Source organism: Haliotis rufescens, unplaced genomic scaffold, assembly GCF_023055435.1.
Source record: "Haliotis rufescens isolate VD_foot unplaced genomic scaffold, xgHalRufe1.0.p SCAF_39, whole genome shotgun sequence".
Lineage (NCBI taxonomy): Eukaryota > Metazoa > Mollusca > Gastropoda > Lepetellida > Haliotidae > Haliotis > Haliotis rufescens.
The window spans coordinates 724708-747859 of NW_025964101.1; the positions used below are offsets into that span (position 1 = coordinate 724708).

A 23152-nucleotide genomic window follows, 5' to 3' on the forward strand; every position below is an offset into this window, starting at 1 on the left:
TGGGCCATGTTTGTACACAATCGCACGTGCTGGACCACATGCCCGGTAGGGTGATGCGGGACACCTTTCGTTCATATGTAGTGGGTTACAGACTTTTGCAAATTAATTAAATTAATTGGATAAATAATAAAAAAAATTTGTGTTGCCCATTTTTACATTTTATTTGATGAGTTATGCTTCAGTTGGTTGGTTTAGCGACAAAGAAGACGCTAATGCTGTTTACAGTGCAGGGTGTTTACTAGTTTGTAGTCGTAAGAGGCTAGTAACGGGATCGGGTGGTCAGGCCCATGCTCGACGCATGTCATCGTATCCCAATTGCGTAGATCGATGCCCATGATGTCAATCACGCCGCACTCAACAATATTCCAGCAATATGACGGCGGTCTGTAAATAATCAAGTCTGGAACATGATCAACTCAACTGGGGTAAGATGAAAAGCACCAACCAAGTCTCCGAGCCCGACCACCCGATCCCCACAATCATTAAACGACAAGCAAAGTGGCATCTTACGACAAGCATGGCTTTCTGGGGACCTCTGACCTAACCCTGAATCCCCCTCGGTCACTTTTGTTGCTTTGTTGTTTGACGCCGCACTCAGCAATATTCCAGCTACGAGTATATGACGGCGGTCTGTAAATAATCGAGTCTGGACCAGACAATCCAGTAATTGACATCATGAACATCAATCCACGCAATTGGGATACGATGACATGCATCAACCAAGTCGGCGAGCCTGACAACGTGATCCCGTTAGTCACTTCTCACAAGCATAGTCGCCTTTTACGGCAAGCATGGGTTGCTGAAGACCATTCTACCCCGGATCTTCACGGGTCTTCTTAGGTCACTGGTTCAGTACACATATTTTGTCTGTAATAGGTGGAACCGAACAATCTTACATTTTTCAAGACTGCCAGCATGCCTAGCAAATAATGTTTAATTTATTTTTCAAATACAGAAGTTTGACTATTCTATTGTTATAAATATCCCTCACATATATTTCTCACTAAAAACTTAAAAAAATAAGTGATTGTACTGGAGATTGCTGGAGATTTAGCCTCAGTTGGCTCCATCTGGTGATATTGTCTCAGTGGGAGCCCCTATGGGATTCTGTGTCAGTAGGCGCCGACAGGGAACTGTCTCAGTGGAAGCCCACAGGGGCTAAATACCAGTAGGCGCCTGCAGGGGATATTGTATTAGTGGGCGCCTGCAGGGGATATTGTCTTAGTGGGCACCTGCAGGGGATATTGTCTTAGTGGGCACCTGCAGGGACTTTTGACTGAGTGGGCACCTGTAGGGGATTTTGTCTCAGTGAGCTTCTGCTGGGAGTTATGTCCTGCACTCAAAACCCTTCTCACTGCGGCATTTCCGTCATCGAACATCAATAATGTAAGCATGGTTGTAATAATGAAGTCAAGTTTTCGATAGATATTTAGAAGCTGGAAGAACATAAAGACCTGAAATGTTTATTGATAACATCTTTATTCAATGGTTCGATCCCTGGCTGTGGCACAACAAAAGACATCAGAAGTAGGTACTTGTTACCCTACCTGTATATACTCCTATATTCCTGAATATACCCCTATATTCCTGCATATACCTCTATATTGCTGCATATAGTCATATATTGCTGCATATACCCCTATATTCCTGCATATACCAATTTATTGCTGCATCTTCCCATATGTTCCTGCATATATCCCCATATTCCTGCATATACCCGTTCCTGCATATACCCCTATGTTCCTGCATTTACCCCTATGTTCCTGCATTTACCCCTATATTCCAGCATATACCCCTGTATTCCTGCATATACCCCCATATTCCTGCATATACCCCTATGTTCCTGCATATACCTCTATATTCCTGCATATACTCCTATATTGCTGCATATACCCCTATATTGCTGCATATACCCCTATATTCCTGCATATACCAATTTATTGCTGCATCTACCCATATGTTCCTGCATATATCCCCATATTCCTGCATATACCCGTTCCTGCATATACCCCTATGTTCCTGCATTTACCCCTATGTTCCTGCATTTACCCCTATATTCCAGCATATACCCCTGTATTCCTGCATATACCCCCATATTCCTGCATATACCCCTATGTTCCTGCATATACCCCTATCTTCCTGCATATACCCCTATGTTCCTGCATATACCTCTATATTCCTGCATATACTCCTATATTGCTGCATATACCCCTATATTGCTGCATATACCCCTATATTCCTGCATATACCCATATGTTCCTGCATATACCCCTGCATAATTCCCCATATTCCTGCTTATACCCGTTCCTGCATATACCCCTGCATAATTCCCCATATTCCTGCTTATACCCGTTCCTGCATATACCCCTATGTTCCGGCATTTACCCCTATGTTCCTGCATTTACCCCTATATTCGTGCATATACCCCTGTATTCCTGCATATACCCCTATATTCCTGCATATACCCCTGTATTCCTGCATATACCCCTATGTTCCTGCATTTACCCCTATGTTCCTGCATATACCACTTTATTGATGCATATACCCCTATGTTCCTGCATTTACCCCTATGTTCCTGCATATACCCCTATATTCCTGCATATACCCCCATATTCCCGCATATACCCCTATGTTCCTGCATTTACCCCTATGTTCCTGCATATACCACTTTATTGATGCATATACCCCTATGTTCCTACATTTACCCCTATATTCCTGCATATACCCCTATGTTCCAGCATTTACCCCTATATTCCTGCATATACCCCTATGTTCCTGCATTTACCCCTATATTCCTGCATATACCCCTATATTCCTGCATATACCCCCATATTCCTGCATATACCCCTATGTTCCTGCATTTACCCCTATATTCCTGCATATACCCCTATGTTCCTGCATTTACCCCTATATTCCTGCATATACCCCTATATTCCTGCATATACCCCCATATTCCTGCATATACCCCTATGTTCCTGCATTTACCCCTATGTTCCTGCATATACCACTTTATTGATGCATATACCCCTATGTTCCTGCATTTACCCCTATATTCCTGCATATACCCCTACATTCCTGCATATACCCCCATATTCCTGCATATACCACTATATTGCTCCAAATACCCCTATATTTCTTCATATGCCTCTATATATCTGCATTTACCCCTATGTTCCTGCAACTCATGAAGATCCGGGGTAGAATAGGTCTTCAGAAACCAATGCTTGCCGAAAAAGGTGACTATGCTTGTAGTAAAAGAAGACAAACGGGATCGGGTGGTCAGACTTGCTGACTTGGTTGAGGCATGTCATCGTATCCCAATTGTGTGAATCAATGCTCATGATGTCAATCACTGGATTGTCTGGTGTCGACTTGATTATTTTCAGACCGCCGTCATATAGCTGGAATATTGCTGAGTGCAGTGATAAACAACACACCAACCAACACTGTTCCTGCATATACCCCTGTATTCCTGCATATACCCCTGTATTCCTGCATATACCCCTGTATTCCTGCATATACCCCTATATTCCTGCATATACCCCTGTATTCCTGCATATACCCCTGTATTCCTGCATATACCCCTATATTCCTGCATATACCCCTATATTCCTGCAAATACCCCTGTATTCCTGCATATACCCCTGAATTCCTGCATATACCCCTGTATTCCTGCATATACCCCTGTATTCCTGTATATACCCCTGTATTCCTGAATATACCCCTGTATTCCTGAATATACCCCTATGTTCCAGCATTTACCCCTATATTCCTGCACATCCCCGTGTATTCCTGCATATACCCCTATATTTCTGCAAATACCTCTATATTGTTTCATATACCCCTATGTTCCTGAATATACCCCTATATTCCTCTATATTGTTGCATATACCATATATTCAGGCTTTAACATATTCTAGTGTACCTTTATGTTCCTGCATATGCCTCAATATTCCCCCATGACCCTATTTACTTGTCACTGTATATGCATCTTTATACATGTATAGGTCCTATAGTCATGCATAGCCCCTATAGTCATGTAAAGCCCCTATAGTCATGTATAGCCCCTATAGTCATGTATAGCCCCTATAGTCATGTATAGGCCCTATAGTCATGTATAGCCCCTATAGGGTCATGTATAGGCCCTATTGTCATGTATTGCCCCTAAAGTCATGCATAGCCCCTATAGTCATGCATAGCCCCTAAAGTCATGCATAGCCCCTGTAGTCATGCATAGCCCCTATAGTCATGCATAGCCCCTGTAGTCATGCATAGCCCCTGTAGTCATGCATAGCCCCTCTAGTCATGCATAGCCCCTGTAGTCATGCATAGTCCCTATAGTCATGCATAGCCCCTGTAGTCATGCATAGCCCCTATAGTCATGCATAGCCCCTATAGTCATGCATAGCCCCTGTAGTCATGCATAGCCCCTATAGTCATGCATAGCCCCTATAGTCATGCATAGCCCCTGTAGTCATGCATAGCCCCTATAGTCATGCATAGCCCCTGTAGTCATGCATAGCCCCTGTAGTCATGCATAGCCCCTATAGTCATGCATAGCCCCTATAGTCATGCATAGCCCCTGTAGTCATGTATAGCCCCTGTAGTCATGCATAGCCCCTCTAGTCATGCATAGCCCCTGTAGTCATGCATAGCCCCTATAGTCATGCATAGCCCCTGTAGTCATGCATAGCCCCTATAGTCATGCATAGCCCCTGTAGTCATGCATAGCCCCTGTAGTCATGTATAGCCCCTGTAGTCATGCATAGCCCCACTAGTCATGCATAGCCCCTGTAGTCATGCATAGCCCCTGTAGTCATGCATAGCCCCTATAGTCATGCATAGCCCCTATAGTCATGCATAGCCCCTGTAGTCATGTATAGCCCCTGTAGTCATGCATAGCCCCTCTAGTCATGCATAGCCCCTGTAGTCATGCATAGCCCCTATAGTCATGCATAGCCCCTGTAATCATGCATAGCCCCTATAGTCATGCATAGCCCCTGTAGTCATGTAAAGCCCCTATAGTCATGTATAGCCCCTATAGTCATGCATAGCCCCTATAGTCATGCATAGCCCCTATAGTCATGTATATAGCCCCTATAGTCATGTATAGGCCCTATAGTCATGTATATAGCCCCTATAGTCATGTATATAGCCCCTATAGTCATGTATAGCCACTATAGTCATGTATAGCCCCTATAGTCATGCATAGCCCCTAAAGTCATGCATAGCCCCTAAAGTCATGTATAGCCCCTATAGTCATGTATAGCCCCTGTAGTCATGCATAGCCCCTAAAGTCATGCATAGCCCCTGTAGTCATGCATAGCCCCTATAGTCATGCATAGCCCCTGTAGTCATGTATAGCCCCTATAGTCATGCATAGCCCCTATAGTCATGCATAGCCCCTGTAGTCATGCATAGCCCTATAGTCATGTGTAGCCCCTAAAGTCATGTATAGCCCCTAAAGTCATGTATAGCCCCTATAGTCATGTATTGCCCCTATAGTCATGTATAGCCCCTATAGTCATGTATAGCCCCTATAGTCATGTATAGCCCCTATAGTCATGTATAGCCCTATATTCCCCAATTCGTCTCTACATTCCACACATGCAACTAAACAATACTATAACGGTAACGCTATTTTTGAGGACAGTATCATTGCAGAAGCCTAAGGTTTTCCATTAAGTGCACGACAAAGGAGGGCAGTTTAAAAGACCAAGGGCTTCTGCAAATGATTATGCCCTAAAAAATAGCGTTACCGTTATCATAGCTAAAATGGATGGAATTTGTTATTAAATAAAAAGAAACAACAATGTTTTGAAACATTTACTGCAATCGACATCAATGTCACTGACCAACTTTTACAAATATGGAAACGTCATAGAACAAACCAGATGACGTCACTATTGAACGTGACGTCACCTACCCCTATCCTATGTCATCACCTAACAATGGGCGTGATAATGGCCCGTCGTCAAGCAATATGAGGGCATCATCAAGTTACAGTGGCCCGCTCATTTTTGATAACATATGGGCGGTTTAATGATAATTCTATCCATTTTAGCCAAAAAAGTATATAGGTCCCAGGAATAATGGCAAACATTTTGTGATTTTACTTGAATTTATTGCTGCTGAGCAGACAGTAAAAATGAAATAAAGCTTATTCTGTAATACAGAACATGGACACCAAGTGTTAAAGACTTGAGACACATCATGATGATACAGACATCTACAGGGTGTACACTGTACATCTACACTGTAGACACAGCAATCACACAACACCAGGTATGAGGTGACAGGCTTAATGCTGGAACGTACAAACAAGTTTCTTGTGACGAATCGTCATGGCAACTCATTGAGTAGGTTGAACCCTAATGTACATACATGAGGTTAAAGTCAATAGAATTATACGTTTCTTGACAAAGCATGAATCTTTCAAATCAAATGCCTGAAGGACATCTAATTCACTTTTGAAAAGTGATTAATGTTTTTTTCGTTGGCTTACGGATCCGCCGACAAGGAAAATAACAAAATGAAAATACAATTTCAATGACTTTTCTCATTTTTAATCCCGCCGACTGTAATAGCATAATGAAAGGAATAAAGTTTACTTGAAATATCACGAAGGTCACAAAACATGCAAACAAAAGTAACGGAAACTAAATGAAGAATTGTGAATTAATAACCATTTCAAACATTGTGTTTAATGAGAAAAGTCTCAGTAGACCATGGCAGATTCTGCACAAACCTCAACAATACCATGAGACATGTTTGTGAGAAATTGTGAGAAATAGCATGGAAACCTTGCAGGTACATCAGATCACAGTCTTCTGTAGGCACTTGAACATACATCAACAGACCATACAAGGCTCTACATGTCAAGTTCCATTATTGTGGGGCACCTCCACTGGACGATAGTATTGCTCTACTGTTATGACTTGAACTTGAAATACACACAGACACAAATTCAAAAGAATAATAATATTATTTCCCATTTCAAACGTTCAGTTTTGGGGACAATGTGTAAAGAATGGCATAACATTTTCATTAATTTCCGAAGTATTGGAATTTTTTTTAACTTGTTATATTTGTCTATGAATATAGGGGTGGAATTCGGAGAAAAGATTGTCAGGTATTTGATAAGAACATATATCTCTGTTAGGGTCAGGTAATATAATTTTATTGTGTGCTCAAATGCCTATGTAGTGTATAATACTCAAGGTCAAATTTTACTGTTACTTGTCTGGTGAATTTAACAATTAAACCACTGCTTAACCTGTCAACGAGCAGTTAAAGTACACCCGAACCAGCAGACCCTAAGTAGTTCTAATCTCATTGTTGTATGTACACATGTCAGAGGGGTACACAAAGTACGTGATCTAGACTACCAGTTGTCGGACTTTCATTTTTGTGGAAGCCTCGGTGGCTGAGTGGGTTAGATCGCGGACTTTGTGTGCTGGCGATTAGGTGCCTCACTCTGTGCACTCAAATATAACGTTTGTTACGTATGTACACTTTGTCTATTTTCCTCCAACTCCTAATCCTGGTGAGACAATCCTTTACTAGGATTTAAAGGATATTCTACAATGGTCTACTCCTCGTTATCCCCTCTACTGACGCAGAGCAACACACATGCCAGACTCCTCGTTATCCCCTCTACTGACACGGAGCAACACACATGCCAGACTCCTCGTTATCCCCTCTACTGACACGGAGCAACACACATGCCAGACTCCTCGTTATCCCCTCTACTGACACGGAGCAACACACATGCCAGACTCCTCATTCTCACCTCTACTGACACGGAGCAACACACATTCCAGACTCCTCGTTATCCCCTCTACTGACACAGAGAAACACACATGCCTGCCAGTTTACCAACCCAATGAGACCCGTGGAGATCCGGGGTAGAAAAGGTCTTTAGTAACCCCTTCTTTTTGTCAAAGGCGACTATGCTTGTCGTAAGAGCCGACTAACGGGATCGGGCAGTGAGGCTCACTGACTTAGTTGATGCATGTCATCGTATCCCAATTTCGTGGATCGATGCTCATAATGTCAATCACTGGATTGTCTGGTCCAGACTCGTTTATTTACAGATTGCCATCATATAGCTGTAATATTGCTGAGTGTTGCATTAAACAACAAACCAAACCAAAACCAACCCAATGCTAGCTGAATATTTAGTGGTTAAAGTTAACTTGAAAACCTGTAATCTTACTGGTCGGCCAATTTATGTTCTTATCAAATACTGTTTGTCAAACATTCTCTGTCAGTAAAACAGATAAATAACATGATTTCTTTCTGCTGTCTGAGAGAGTGAGTTGGGTTTAACGTTGCTTTCAACAGTATTCCAGTTATATCACAGCATGTCGACTTAATGTGGGAGGAAAGCCCCAAGTGATGCAGGTCTGACGTTTACCTTTTGGTGAAACCAACAAGCACGGCTATGGTGCTGACAAACCTAGAACCACAATGGGGGCAAACCAGGATTTGAACCCACAATCATAGGTTTCTGCCGAGCCCAAGGGCCGCAACTCTGCACTGTGCTACCCATGCCCCCTCTAATGTTTACGTATGACTGATTAGGACAAATTTAGTCACAATTTCATTCAGTTGTTCGACATTTGGCTATCCCCACTAATTATGGCAAGTGTGTCAAATGGCAGGAACAGAGACGACCAGCACATCTGACTGGTGCATTTATGTAACTATTTCACAGACAGGGCCGGTATGAAAACATGACAACAAAAGAAATAGAAATAAAACAACCATTCCTGTTTTACTCTGATTGAAACTTGTCAGAGAAATAAAGAGGTAAACACATGGCATCTTGGAGGCTAAAGAACTAAATTTCTATCTAAGGATTTCCGCTATTCTGTATTCAGGGCATTAAACTATTTCTGAAACAGGTATTTCTTAAATCTTTATTAACTAAATTTACAGTATAAATATTGGTATACACGCCAATCTGGGCTGAGAACACAGGACAAGTCAGCAAACATCCTCAATGATGCAAGAACAGCCTCTGAACACAACGATGAAGTTGGATTAATGATATAACAAGCATGAAATACTCATATCCCCAGCCAATATAACATGTCCGGTTGTGTGCAAGGCATTAGCCCTCTGGAAACGACCACGACTGCCATTTTCATGTCATAGTTGTTGCAATGGAAACTCAAAAAATTTTTTTTTTAAAAACCCAAACTATCAAAAGGCACCAGTTTACCACTAGACATATCTATGTGCCAAGTTTAGTGAAGAAATATAATATAGTTTTCAAGATCTGCTCCAGAAAGTAGCACTACCGCCATTTTAAGTCTAAGTCAAAGTCATAGCCATGGAAACTCGAAAATCTTTTTTTTTTTTAAATCCGAAACTATTAAAAGGCACCACTTCACCACTAGACCTAGCTTTGTGCCAAGTTTGGTTAAGATATCTCTCATGGTTTTTGAGTTTTTGAGAAACAAACGTGACGGACGGACGGACAGCACCCATTCCTATATCCCCCTTCACTTCATGGCTGGGAACAATATTGACATTGGTTAAACATAACAGTTGATAATATAATGCATATCACATGGAGCTTGTAATGTAGTGGGGCCTGCGTGACTACCTATTTCTATTGTTTGTGGCCGGTGATGTGAAGTCCACCATGTTTGTACACAGGTCCAGGGCGACGTACATCCACCGGGAGTTGAAGGCCAGGGAGTAGACGGGGCTGCTGCACAGTCCGGTGTAGAACATCTGTGCAACAAACACATGGGGTTAGTGAGGGAGCTGGGTTGTTCGCTGCATTCATCAGTATTACAATATATAGAACAAGCCAAAGTGATGAATTTTCCAGATGTTTTCCCCGGGAGAGGTGAGGTCACATCCTCTCTCTCTCTCAGCATGCCTAGACACAGTATACCGACTCCGAGTCCACCAGTCCTTGTTTTAGCCCCTTTGTGCCGAGTGCCAGGCAGGGTAACAAGAAGTACCATCTTTAACATCTTTTGGTATGATGCAGCTGGGGATCGAACCCCGGACCTTCTCCTCTACCACTAGACCACGGAGGCGGTCTTCCCCGGGGTGAAACCCATGAGTAAAGATATGGGGATACACCTTGAATCATAAGATCCTGGCATTAGAAGGGATACAACACTGCAGATAAACTGCAGCATCTTAGACCAGTTGGCGCCTGTGACCAAAGTAAAACAAAATATTACTCCAATCAGAAAAGGGTACCGTGGTCATTGGCTGAGTTCCAGTCAAGTCTTAGAAACATTGTCATTGTACTTCATCAGTTCTTTAATCAGACCATCTTCAGCAGCAAAGCATGTGAGGTAACGCTGGGAGGATGGCAACCAATGATCTAGGTCAACAAGTTCATCCCACTCATGAACCCAACAGCAGATGAATAAGGGATCCTCGACAAGCAGATCCTAGCATGGCTAAGGGACACAACTCAGAACAGCGAAGTGCTTCACCTTACCCCAAGGGGCAACCATCAGACTGTTTTATGTTTGCTTAACACCACTATCAGCAATATTCCAGATTAATGAGGTTGGCCTGTATATACTCAAATCTTGACCAGAAAAACAACAATTGATATAATGAGCCTTGTGCCTTGTGTGATCATCCACAATATCCATTTAATTCTACTCTCAATTCCACTCTAAATTCTACTTCTGTGGTTACCAGTACCATGCAATCCATCAAATCACGAAGTCGTACTTCTTACGTTGCTGGGAATCTGTTCTAACCAAAAGCAGGACCACCCAATCCATTTAGTCACCTGTGATGACAAGTATATGTTGTTGGGGCCTAACCCAGAATCTGACAAAATTGGCGTAAACACCAGACTTCCAAGTGGAGCTCTTCACATTAACATAGAAAATCGCGGACAATCTTGCTATGTGACTTCAAGACCCATGAAAATCAGGGTTAGAATAGAACAATTGACTATGCTTGTAAGAGGCGACTTTCAAGAAATGGGTGGTCAGACTCGTTGACTTGGTTGATGCATGTCATCGCATCCCAATTGCATAGATTGATGCTCGTGATGTCAATCACTGGATTCTCTGGTCCTGACTTGTTTATTAACAGACCGCGGTCATATAACTGGAATATTGCTGAGTGTGGCGTTAAACAACAAACAAACTTCAAGTCTAAGCTCCACTACACCACTGACCTGCAAGGAGTTGGTGCAGCGCTTGTCCCACCGCCGCGTCATGCCGTGCCGCGCGGTGCCTGTCATGATGGCGTTGTCATTGTCGGTGGCCAGGCAGTACAAGGCCGAGTCAAACGGCTCCACCCATGTCGACACACTGGATAAATTAAAAGAATCATACAAATATTCAAAGGAACAACATTGATGATTTTTTGTGAAGTTCATACACAAAGTCAAGTTTGCAAAGGAAAACATTCCCTTTTAAGACTACACTATCCCTTCAAAACAAGCTTACAAGCATCTTTATTTCTTATTGATATAAGTAGAGTGAGTGAGTGAGTGAGTTTGGTTTTACGCCGCTTTTAGCAATATTCCAGCAATATCACGGCGGGGGACACCAGAAATGGGCTTCACACATTATATAAGTAGAGAAAAGAAGAAAACAAATGATAGAGAAGGAAAGGAGTGAAGAGAATGGAGAAGAAGAAGGAAGGACATAAGAGTGTCAGTGAGTGAGTGTGAGTTGGGTTTAACGCCTCTTTAATATGGGAGGAAAGCCCAAAGTGATGCAGGTCTCAGACGTTTACCACTTTAGTGAAACACACGAGCACGGGTATGGTGTTCACAAACCTAGAAACATAATCGGGGCGAACCGGGATTCGAACCTAAAACCATAGGTTTCTGGCCTGCCCAAGGGACGCAACTCGCAGCGCCTAAAATGACTGGGCCACCCGTGCCCCGAAGGCCATGAGAGAAAGGAGGACATCAAGACAGAGTTATTACCATGTATGAGTCCTCAGATCCCAGAGGCGGAGGCAGGTGTCATGGCCACAGGTCAGCAACGTGTAGGGAGATTCAAACTTCATGTCCAGGACTCCTGCCCCTCTCTTGTGGTCACTCCCCAGTTGGCTGACAACTTCCCCACTGCAACACATCCTCATCATCATCATCATGATCATTAGCATCATCATCATCCTCATAACTGACTGAAACATGGACCATTTCAATTCAAGCTGTTCATATGTAACATACCCCGTTAGGTTTTGGGGGAAAAACAAGTCCTCCTTCCTGGTGTTCGATATCCTAGATACCATTGTCAACAACTTAAAAATAAACACAAACAGTCTATTTACAGAGGTATTGTCTGCATGAATTTTTTATTATCAGCTATCCAACATTAACGGTGTGGAAGTGATGAAAAGCAGTGCCTTTGAGACACATTTCAACACACATTTCACTAACAGATGTGTGGAACACTTCTTGTGGAACACAGAATCTCAGACGTTACAAACACATTTACAGTCTGTGAAGTCAACCTAAATGTTTCACTAACTTCATCCGCAAAAATCTTCACCTAGAAATGCAGATTTCCCTAGGCCAAAAAGTGTGTGTGTGTTGTGTTTAACCCCGACCACCAGTATTTCAGTTACATCATGGCGTGAAAGCTGTGTGTGGGAGGAAAGGCCGAAGTGATGCAGTTTATCATTTTGGTGAAACCAACAAGCAAGAGTATGGTGCTGACAAACCTAGAAACATAAGAAGGGTGAATCTGGTTTTTCAAAAAAAAAAGTTTCCTGCATGGCCAAGGGACATAACTCTGCAAAGTGAATTATGGCACCCTATACAACAAGCCCCTTCCTAGTGCGTGACACCTTCGTTATAGTCTCAGTTACATCGCTGCCATCACTGTGGGCGCGGCCATTACAAGAATCTTGAAATCCCAAATGTAGTAACATTTATACTCTTGTTTATTTCTTAGGTGAATGCCATCATAGTGAATTTTGAAAAGGTTCATGACTGACCATATTTCCCAGATGAATTTACCTTTGTGTTTGTTTGATCAGAATGGGTGGAGATTGAAGATGAAAATCACCCAACTTCACCCTTACATTGTTACTATACCAATAACATGATAGTTGAAATGAAATAGAAAATCAAATTGACACACAAGGAAAATATATATAAATTAGTTGGGGTGAGAGTTTTAGGCGTCACGACTGTCATCATTTGTTTGAAAACATAATGGTCAGTTGGTTGCGAGTTCAACTCCAAGCAGGGTTGTAGCAATCTATCACAGTCGGGAGCATTGACTGGTGCCAGCGATAATATATAGAGAGCTTCACAAACGGGCTATCACTGTAAGGAGCTTGCCTAGACGACTGTGCCACCTTGTGTAACAATGTGACCGAGCCTACCTGTGGAGATCCCAGATCGTGACTGGAGGCACTCCACCACATCCAGACGAGCCTGACGCCACCAAACTGCAACATGCATATGGGTCTGTTAGTTACAAAGGTGTGTTCAGTCCGAACAATTAACAACAAAGGTGTGTTCAGTCCGAACAATTAACTACAAAGGTGTGTTCAGTCGGAACTATTAACTACAAAGGTGTGTTCAGTCAGAACTATTAACTACGAAGGTGTGTTCAGTCCGAACAATTAACTACGAAGGTGTGTTCAGTCCGAACAATTAACTACAAAGGTGTGTTCAGTCCGAACTATTAACTACAAAGGTGTGTTCAGTCCGAACTATTAACTACAAAGGTGTGTTCAGTCGGAACTATTAACTACAAAGGTGTGTTCAGTCCGAACAATTAACCACAAAGGTGTGTTCAGTCGGAACAATTAACCACAAAGGTGTGTTCAGTCCGAACAATTAACTACAAAGGTGTGTTCAGTCCGAACTATTAACCACAAAGGTGTGTTCAGTCCTAACTATTAACTACAAAGGTGTGTTCAGTCCGAACTATTAACTACAAAGGTGTGTTCAGTCCGAACTATTACCTACAAAGGTGTGTTCAGTCCGAACAATTAACTACAAAGGTGTGTTCAGTCCGAACAATTAACCACAAAGGTGTGTTCAGTCCTAACTATTACCTACAAAGGTGTGTTCAGTCCGAACTATTAACTACAAAGGTGTGTTCAGTCCGAACTATTACCTACAAAGATGTGTTAAGTCCGAACAATTAACTACAAAGGTGTGTTCAGTCCGAACAATTAACCACAAAGGTGTGTTCAGTCCGAACTATTACCTACAAAGGTGTGTTCAGTCCGAACTATTAACTACAAAGGTGTGTTCAGTCCAAACAATTAACCACAAAGGTGTGTTCAGTCCGAACTATTAACCACAAAGGTGTGTTCAGTCCGAACAATTAACCACAAAGGTGTGTTCAGTCCGAACTATTAACCACAAAGGTGTGTTCAGTCCTAACTATTAACTACAAAGGTGTGTTCAGTCCGAACTATTAACTACAAAGGTGTGTTCAGTCCGAACTATTACCTACAAAGGTGTGTTCAGTCCGAACAATTAACTACAAAGGTGTGTTCAGTCCGAACAATTAACCACAAAGGTGTGTTCAGTCCGAACAATTAACCACAAAGGTGTGTTCAGTCCGAACTATTAACCACAAAGGTGTGTTCAGTCCGAACAATTAACTACAAAGGTGTGTTCAGTCCGAACTATTAACCACAAAGGTGTGTTCAGTCCGAACTATTACCTACAAAGGTGTGTTCAGTCCGAACTATTAACTACAAAGGTGTGTTCAGTCCGAACAATTAACCACAAAGGTGTGTTCAGTCCGAACTATTAACTACAGAGGTGTGTTCAGTCCGAACTGGGATCAAACCCATAACGCCAGGCAGAAGCTCTATTCACTAGACAATAGAGGCTACAATGTAGTCACAGTAGATCACCTGGTTAGGTCACGGGAAATCAACATTTAAAAATGTTTCAAAAGCAGATACCATCTTCATCAAAATTAATGCATTAGTATCCATTATTAACATTATTAATACCATCAGGACATACCTTCCATGAGATGAAACAGCTAAAGACCAAACTCGGGCTCCCACGTTGAGCGTCTTCCTCAATCGGCTGTAGTTGCCGTCAGGCTGCATGGACGTCACCTGCAGCCAGTCAGTACAGCTTTACACTGTCTGTCAACATTCCTACATCACAATCAGGGAGACAGCGTATTGACTTCACACACATACACACGGGCAATGAAACCAGTCAGTACAGCTTTACACTGTCTGTCAACATTCCTACATCACAACCAGTCAGTACAGCTTTACACTGTCTGTCAACATTCCTACATCACAACCAGTCAGTACAGCTTTACACTGTCTGTCAACATTCCTACATCACAATCAGTCAGTACAGCTTTACACTGTCTGTCAACATTCCTACATCACAACCAGTCAGTACAGCTTTACACTGTCTGTCAACATTCCTACATCACAATCAGGGAGACAGCGTATTGACTTCACACACATACACACGGGCAATGAAACCAGTCAGTACAGCTTTACACTGTCTGTCAACATTCCTACATCACAATCAGGGAGACAGCGTATTGACGTCACACACACATACACACGGGCAATGAAACCAGTCAGTACAGCTTTACACTGTCTGTCAACATTCCTACATCACTATCAGGGAGACAGCGTATTGACTTCACACACACATACACACGGGCAATGAAACCAGTCAGTACAGCTTTACACTGTCTGTCAACATTCCTACATCACAATCAGGGAGACAGCGTATTGACTTCACACACACATACACACGGGCAATGAAACCAGTCAGTACAGCTTTACACTGTCTGTCAACATTCCTACATCACAATCAGGGAGACAGCGTATTGACTTCACACACACATACACACGGGCAATGAAACCAGTCAGTACAGGTTTACACTGTCTGTCAACATTCCTACATCAAAATCAGGGAGACAGCGTATTGACTTCACACACACATACACACGGGCAATGAAACCAGTCAGTACAGCTTTACACTGTCTGTCAACATTCCTACATCACAATCAGGGAGACAGCGTATTGACTTCACACACACATACACACGGGCAATGAAACCAGTCAGTACAGCTTTACACTGTCTGTCAACATTCCTACATCACAATCAGGGAGACAGCGTATTGACTTCACACACACATACACACGGGCAATGAAACCAGTCAGTACAGGTTTACACTGTCTGTCAACATTCCTACATCACAATCAGGGAGACAGCGTATTGACTTCACACACATACACACGGGCAATGAAACCAGTCAGTACAGCTTTACACTGTCTGTCAACATTCCTACATCACAATCAGGGAGACAGCGTATTGACTTCACACACATACACACGGGCAATGAAACCAGTCAGTACAGCTTTACACTGTCTGTCAACATTCCTACATCACAATCAGGGAGACACCGTATTGACTTCACACACACATACACACGGGCAATGAAACCAGTCAGTACAGCTTTACACTGTCTGTCAACATTCCTACATCACAATCAGGGAGACAGCGTATTGACGTCACACACATACACACGGGCAATGAAACCAGTCTAACACTCAAGTCTGCTTATATTTCCTAGCATATCCTTGATTATCCAGTGTATCATCTCCCCACTCTATTATGATTAATACTGGCATCACCACGGGTTCATTTTGGATGTGGCGTCACCAATTCCAACCCTTTTATCACAATCTTAGCACAGAATCTCTCTCACTTGGGCAGCTTGAACAACCAATCAAAACCCCTCTTCTGATTTGGCATAGATCTACATTTAAAATTGTGGTCTCAAAAAGCAAGCACTCCATGTATTTAAACAAGTCACATGACTGACACAATGAGTGACTTTGTAGGTGGACAAAGACAGGGAACGAATTCTTTTGCCACAAGACATTCCGATCTGTATTTGTAACAGCACACCAAAGTCGTTGCAAGTACTGGTCATATTACTGCTTGTTTAAATCATAGAAGAACAGTGTAATATGATTGGACAACTATTTTTAGTGTTGTTTTAATCGACTGAGAAATTCAAATTCCATTTGGGAATTTACTGACATTTGCTGTGCTGCCAACTTGGGGCCAAATATCTGCCTTTGGGCAGGTTCAGGCAAATCCCTGCAGGGGATACACTTAAAGACTTAAATCTAGTGAAAAGATGTTGAAAGATTAGTTTTTCTGTTTCCCTGCTAGTCACAGGGTACAAAACGACTAAATGCGTAATTTATTTCACAACATAAGTTTAAGAACGCATATTAGTGAATTCAAATTCAAAAACAAATACCCCGGTATGGCTCAAGAGAGATCAGGCTGACCTGCATTTTTAATTTTGTTAAATGATTGGAGGACATTTTTATTCTCAGCTTGACATAAAATTTCTGGTTTCTGATCAGTAGGACTGCAGGTATAGAGCAATACACTTTTCAACTGACTGGGATTGTAACACATTCTCCATGTTTTGAATACTGGGTAAAATAAGTATAACAAGGGCAAAAGTGGGCGTGGCTCACCAATACCCCGACCCGCCTAGTGTGTCAGTAGTTTCAAAGTAAATAATGGATAGGGTTAGGGTTTGAAAAATTCATAAAAAAATGGAAAATTAAAAAAAAAAATTCTTTTGACTGCACCCCTCCATATGACACAGATTATATGTACTAAGTTTGAGATGAATCCACTGACTAGTTTAAGAGAAATTGCGTGGACAAAGTTTTCAGACGTACGGACAGACGGAACCTTGGTATAACTATATACCCCGGTCGGGGGTATAACAAGGTTAATTACCATTTGTATCGCTTAACCTACACAGAAATTCATTCACAAAAGATGTTTCCCTTCAAAATTGATTGACAAAATGGCTGAAAGGAAGAAGTAATTTTTCTCTCATGTTGTTTGAGAATGTTGTTTGAGAAAGTTGTTTGCCCTGTATCCATGACTACAAAATGGCGGCGACTGCGCATGTTGAGTAATATTTACTTAAGTGTGTACAAAAATAGAATCTGCATGTGATCAGTGTCAATCACTGTCAAACATTTCAGCTCCCAATATACTGCAATACGTATTGCAACATAGATACCTGTTTCGCAATATACTGCAATACAATATATTTGCCAATACACAGCCCTACTATTTAGAACAGAAATTTAATGCGAGCAGAGATGGGAAACAGAAATAAATACAGACAGCCTTATAGCATATCTTGGCAGAAACATTGACAGAGTGACATGAGTTATCTACCTTGACCGTTGCATCCCTGGATCCTGACACAACCAGGGTCTCGATGATGTCCACACACTGTGCATCACTGGAGTGGAGCTTGTAGTTGAATAACTGACAGCCGGAAGATGTCTCCCATCCCATGACAGTACCATCCCTGTGTCGTGAGAGCAACAGAGGTCAATGGGAGATAACTCTCGTTAACTTAAGGGAGTTTGTGTACTGCCAGTTTGAACAGTATTTCATAATAATACACAAGGTAACTTTGATACAGAGGATCAACACGGCGAGAAGAAATTTTCATAATTATTGAAGTATTGCGTATGTACATATAACATGAGCGAGACAAATAAGGTTTCTTATAAAAGTTTGTTTACATCTTCCAACTAATACTCATCCCTGCAAATTGATCAAACCAAAAACAAATAAAGCAGGGCACATGGCGTGGTGCAGTCAGGGCAAGTCAGCATAGTCATAGATTTTATGTAAATGGTATAACTTTGGTGAAACACATGATTTAGCGTTGACCAGGGACTGTACTCCCTGTATCAGGGAATTTGCACCCCCGATCATCAGATCCCGACTTGACTAATGGATGAAGATCGAGGGACTGTTCCTAAACGTAATCTACATGTGGTGAGGTCAATTGAAGTGGGTTTTAACCATTCCATGTTCAGAATGTGTACAGGATTCTTACAGATGAACTTATTTTAGTTGACATCCATCACCGTCCATCTCACACAGCTTGGTGAGTAATTGAGTGAGTATGGTTTTATGCCGCTTTTAGCAATATTCCAGCAATATCATGGCAGGGGACACCAGAAACGGGCTTCTCACTTTGAACACATGGGGGGAATCGAACCCAGGCCTTCCCCGTGACAAGGATATGCTTTAACCACTAGGCTACCCGACCGCCCCTCACACAGCTTGGCAATCATCATGTGGGGAATCGAACCCAGGCCTTCGCTGTGATGAGGGAATGCTTTAACCACTAGGCTACCCGACCGCCCCTCACACAGCTTGGCAATCATCATGCTGATGACATATTCATGGATTGTTTTCCCATATAAAGTAAAATTACTGGTAAAATGTGGTAAACTTGATAATCTCATCTTGCAATTTGACCTGATTGTAGATAACGCGATAGTGCAGACTTCTAGTTACAACTTATCAGCTATAAACCGTTCAAGAAAACAATCACATTTACATTCATATAAAATCCCCTGAATTGGAACAGTTTCTCACAGTTGTTTGTTTGTTGTGTAACACCAGCAATCAGTCAGCAATAAGATATATCCAGGCATGCAAATAATCAAGTCTGGACCAGACAAACCAGAGTGCTGTATCATGAGCAACGTCCCTTGCTGTGGGGTTTATCAACCAGTAGTTTCCTCTTATAACAAGCATGGGTAGAGGCTACCTAACCTATCCTGGAATCACCAATGTATAGAATTATGGAATGACTTGATAAGAGCCATTTGGAAATCTGAAACCTACCTGCATCCACAGACTGTGAGATTATTCTTGTTAACAAAGCGACACACATCTTCTTTAGGCCCACGTAGATGGCGCTGTGAATTCTCTCGGAGGTGACCATTTTTCAGGACCTGATACTGCTTGATACAGTTCTTGGATGAAAAAAACAGCCGCGAGTCATCATGCTGTAGCCAAGGCAACAACCTGCAAAACACTAACATCGTGTTTACTCTGTGTCAGCTTGACAACTACAACATGGAACCACAAGTCAGAGCTGGTCAAGTGTCTTGTCTAGTGTTGTTTAATGTCGCTGTCAACATGGTCACCAAACTTCAGCTATAGCAGTCAGCCTAGGGGGGCACAGGTGGCCCAGTCGTCTAAGGCACCGCAATTCGCTGTGCAGAGTTGTGTCCCTTGGGCACGTCAGAAACCTATGATTGTGGGTTCGAATCCCAGTTCATCCTTATTATGTTTCTAGGTTTGTCACCATACCTGTGCTCGTGGGTTTCACCGAAGTGGTAAACATCTGAGATCTGCATCACTTCGGGCTTCCCTCCCACATTAAGCTGACACACTGCGATATAACTGGAATACTGTTAAAAGCGGCGTTAAACCCGACTCACTCACGTCAGCCTAGAATCAAGGATTTCTCCAGAACTGCTCAGAGACTGATAATCGGCCCTGTTCTGAAGCAAATGTCAGTAAAATTTTCAACAATCGAATGAAAAAACATCCAAGTCATGTTATTACAGTTATAACTTAGCATTTCACAACTAACAGGACCAATAAACAAGAAGATGCTTTAAAGTTTAGTTTGACAATTTAGCATTCAATGAAATATTAACAAAACCCAAATTTAAGAAAATAGTCTAAGGGCAATCCAAGATAATCCAGTCTTAGAAATTCATTTTTTTCAAGACTAGTCAAGAGGAATAGTTTAAACATTATTTCAGAGTTTGTAGCTACCGGTAGTCCTGCTTGAAGAAAAAAAATGTTTACATTTTCTGCCAGTTATAGACAGTTCCAACTTGTAGCACATCTGAAGCATTGAGAACTGGTTCGGAATGATAGCCCTCAAGTGCTACTAGTTGACGGTGACCATCATTGAATGTTTACTTGCCCTCAGCACAATTTAGTAGTCTCGGGCTAGCGGACTAGCACTTATGGGAAACGGTAATTCATTCTTCCTTGGCATCATAACAGGGTAAAAAATGTTTGTTGTTTAACGCCGCACTCAGCAATATTCCAGCTATATGACAGCGGTCTGTAAATAATCAAGTCTGGACCACACAATGCAGTGTTTGATATCATGAGAATCGATCCACACAACTGGAATACGACCAAGTCAGCAAGCCTGATCATCCGATCCCGTTAGTCGCCTCTTACGACAACCATAGGTTGCTGAAGGCCAGTTCTAACCCGGATGTTCATGGGTCTAATTATGTTCGAGCACATCTTGCAGACAAACTTGGATTGCTTACCTGACTGGATTCTTTATCAGCGTCACTTCCTGAAACTTTCCTTGAGCCCAGTTTTGGGCAACTCTGCATTTGTTCTTCAGGGAATCACAGCAGCTGAAGAAACAATTGATAAACATAAATGGTCAGGTGCATTATAACTGTCTCTGTTGTTAGCATTGTGATACAAGCATATGTATTGAAGGGTCAGAACCTTGACAGTTCTGGGTATTTTTAAATCCTGCAAGAAATAATTTCCGAGTGTGATTTCACACAGTTAGTTCCAGCATGATTCAAAGCGAGGCCGACAATCCAAGTACTGCACAGAATACCTGGCTTCGGTCATGTTATAAGATGCAAACTGAAGGGAAAGCTTGTGTTGTGTTCTTATGGATGAGTCACAAAATTCCAATTGCCATCTTGATTGGATTAGAAGCCAGTGTATCAAAGCCTGGATTACACCATAAATGCCTCAGTCATATGAAGTCAATCACGTTGCACTCTCCAACCCGGAATACCTCTGCCACATCATCATATCTTACCAAGTCTATTCAAGATCTGCATATGTCTTTCAACTACAAATTTAGATAAACAATTCATGTCATGAAATGTATAACTTTCATCCAGGAAATATACTAAAATGTAAAAAAATTCTTGGCATATTTATTTGAAGCTCAATTGTCATGCATTTCACTGTCACAGTTATTGTTGAATATCTATATAATTATGCAAAACAATATGTGAAGCGCACCGGAAGGCTTACATTAGGCCTGTCTGTTCTTAATTGTTAATTCAGGATAAGAATGTACGCTTAAAAATGAATAAATGTTCACTGGAGCAAAAAATAATTCTCTCCTGGAATAAGGCAAGTACAGCCGTGTAAGTTTAGGGGAAACAAACAATGCTTCAGAACTGTCAATGTTCGGGCCCTTTAAGGAGAGCAATTTAACACACTGTATCTGCTATGATAAGCACCCTGGGTGTTGAGAAATTAACAAAGGGGGATGCTTAGTTTATACTATAGAGATTCCATAAGATATCCCATCCTCAAAAACATATACAATTGGAAGAAACATGCTATATGTCAATATATTATCAAGACCATATAGTATACCAATGAACTCTGTATATATCTTTGGAGGGGGATACGTGCGGGAATCTTTTCAGATTTTTTTAATCAGTTATATTAGTGTTTTAAAAACTTGACAAAAGATCTTTTGACAAAACAACGTGTCACACAACACTGCAGTGATGTTTAGTTTTCATAGCGATTTCAACATGTCCAAACATATGCCGTCAGGTGTCTTACCGATCCTTGATAATGTTATGTCGTTTGCTGTATCGCAACCAAATGCTGTCTGAAGACGCAAGGGCCCTCAGATATGTGCATGTTTGACATATTCTGCCTAATGACGGGACGTCCAGGTAGGACAGAATGAGAAATATCACGTCATCAGGAAGGTCTGTCACCGTAAGATTTGACCACCCGACAACCATAGCATTCGTTACTGCTTCTGCAGTTTTCTTCATTATAATCGCTTGTGAGCGTGCTTAACCAGAGAGTATATTCAAAGGAATAAAACTGGACAATTTTCAGATCTGATCTGTTCATTTTAGTTCTATTTTTAGAAATATTTCGAAACATAAGTTAAAATGTTGAAAGACGTTCCGCCATTTTCACCTTGTTTACGTCATGTGACATGAATAGATCATACTATTTGCTTCCAACATAACATATATTCAACAAAATACGGGATGTTTTCATTTGTACGTCCTTGTACCATTTACTTTTTCACTTATTTTACCTGATAATCATCTCTTGGTCATTGGCATGGCCACGGTAAATGGAATTAGAAACTAATAAAATTTGGATTTAAGATTTTGTTATTGAAAATAACCGTGTTTCTTCATCTTCTGAATGATGCCTAAGAAAGAACAACAGTGATATTATTGTTATCGATAAATATATTATAAATACAGAAGTACGAATGTAGATGAAAAAACTGCAGGGGCAACAATTCAGTTTACTTGGGGCAAA

General features: G+C 41.6%; 1 protein-coding gene across 1 annotated transcript; it reads right to left on the bottom strand.

Annotated features, from left to right (window-relative positions):
- Nucleotides 1-9387: 9387 nt before the first annotated feature.
- Nucleotides 9388-22804, bottom strand: LOC124128646 (F-box/WD repeat-containing protein 4-like). Its single transcript, XM_046492075.2, has 9 exons — nt 22424-22804; nt 21139-21231; nt 19679-19861; nt 18203-18338; nt 14963-15060; nt 13351-13416; nt 11939-12079; nt 11177-11312; nt 9388-9747 (listed from the first exon to the last, which is right to left on the bottom strand). Exons 1-9 carry the CDS (start codon nt 22642-22644, stop codon nt 9613-9615), a joined length of 1209 nt encoding a protein of 402 aa, XP_046348031.1. The 5' UTR covers nt 22645-22804; the 3' UTR covers nt 9388-9612.
- Between the last annotated feature and the right edge of the window lie 348 nt (nt 22805-23152).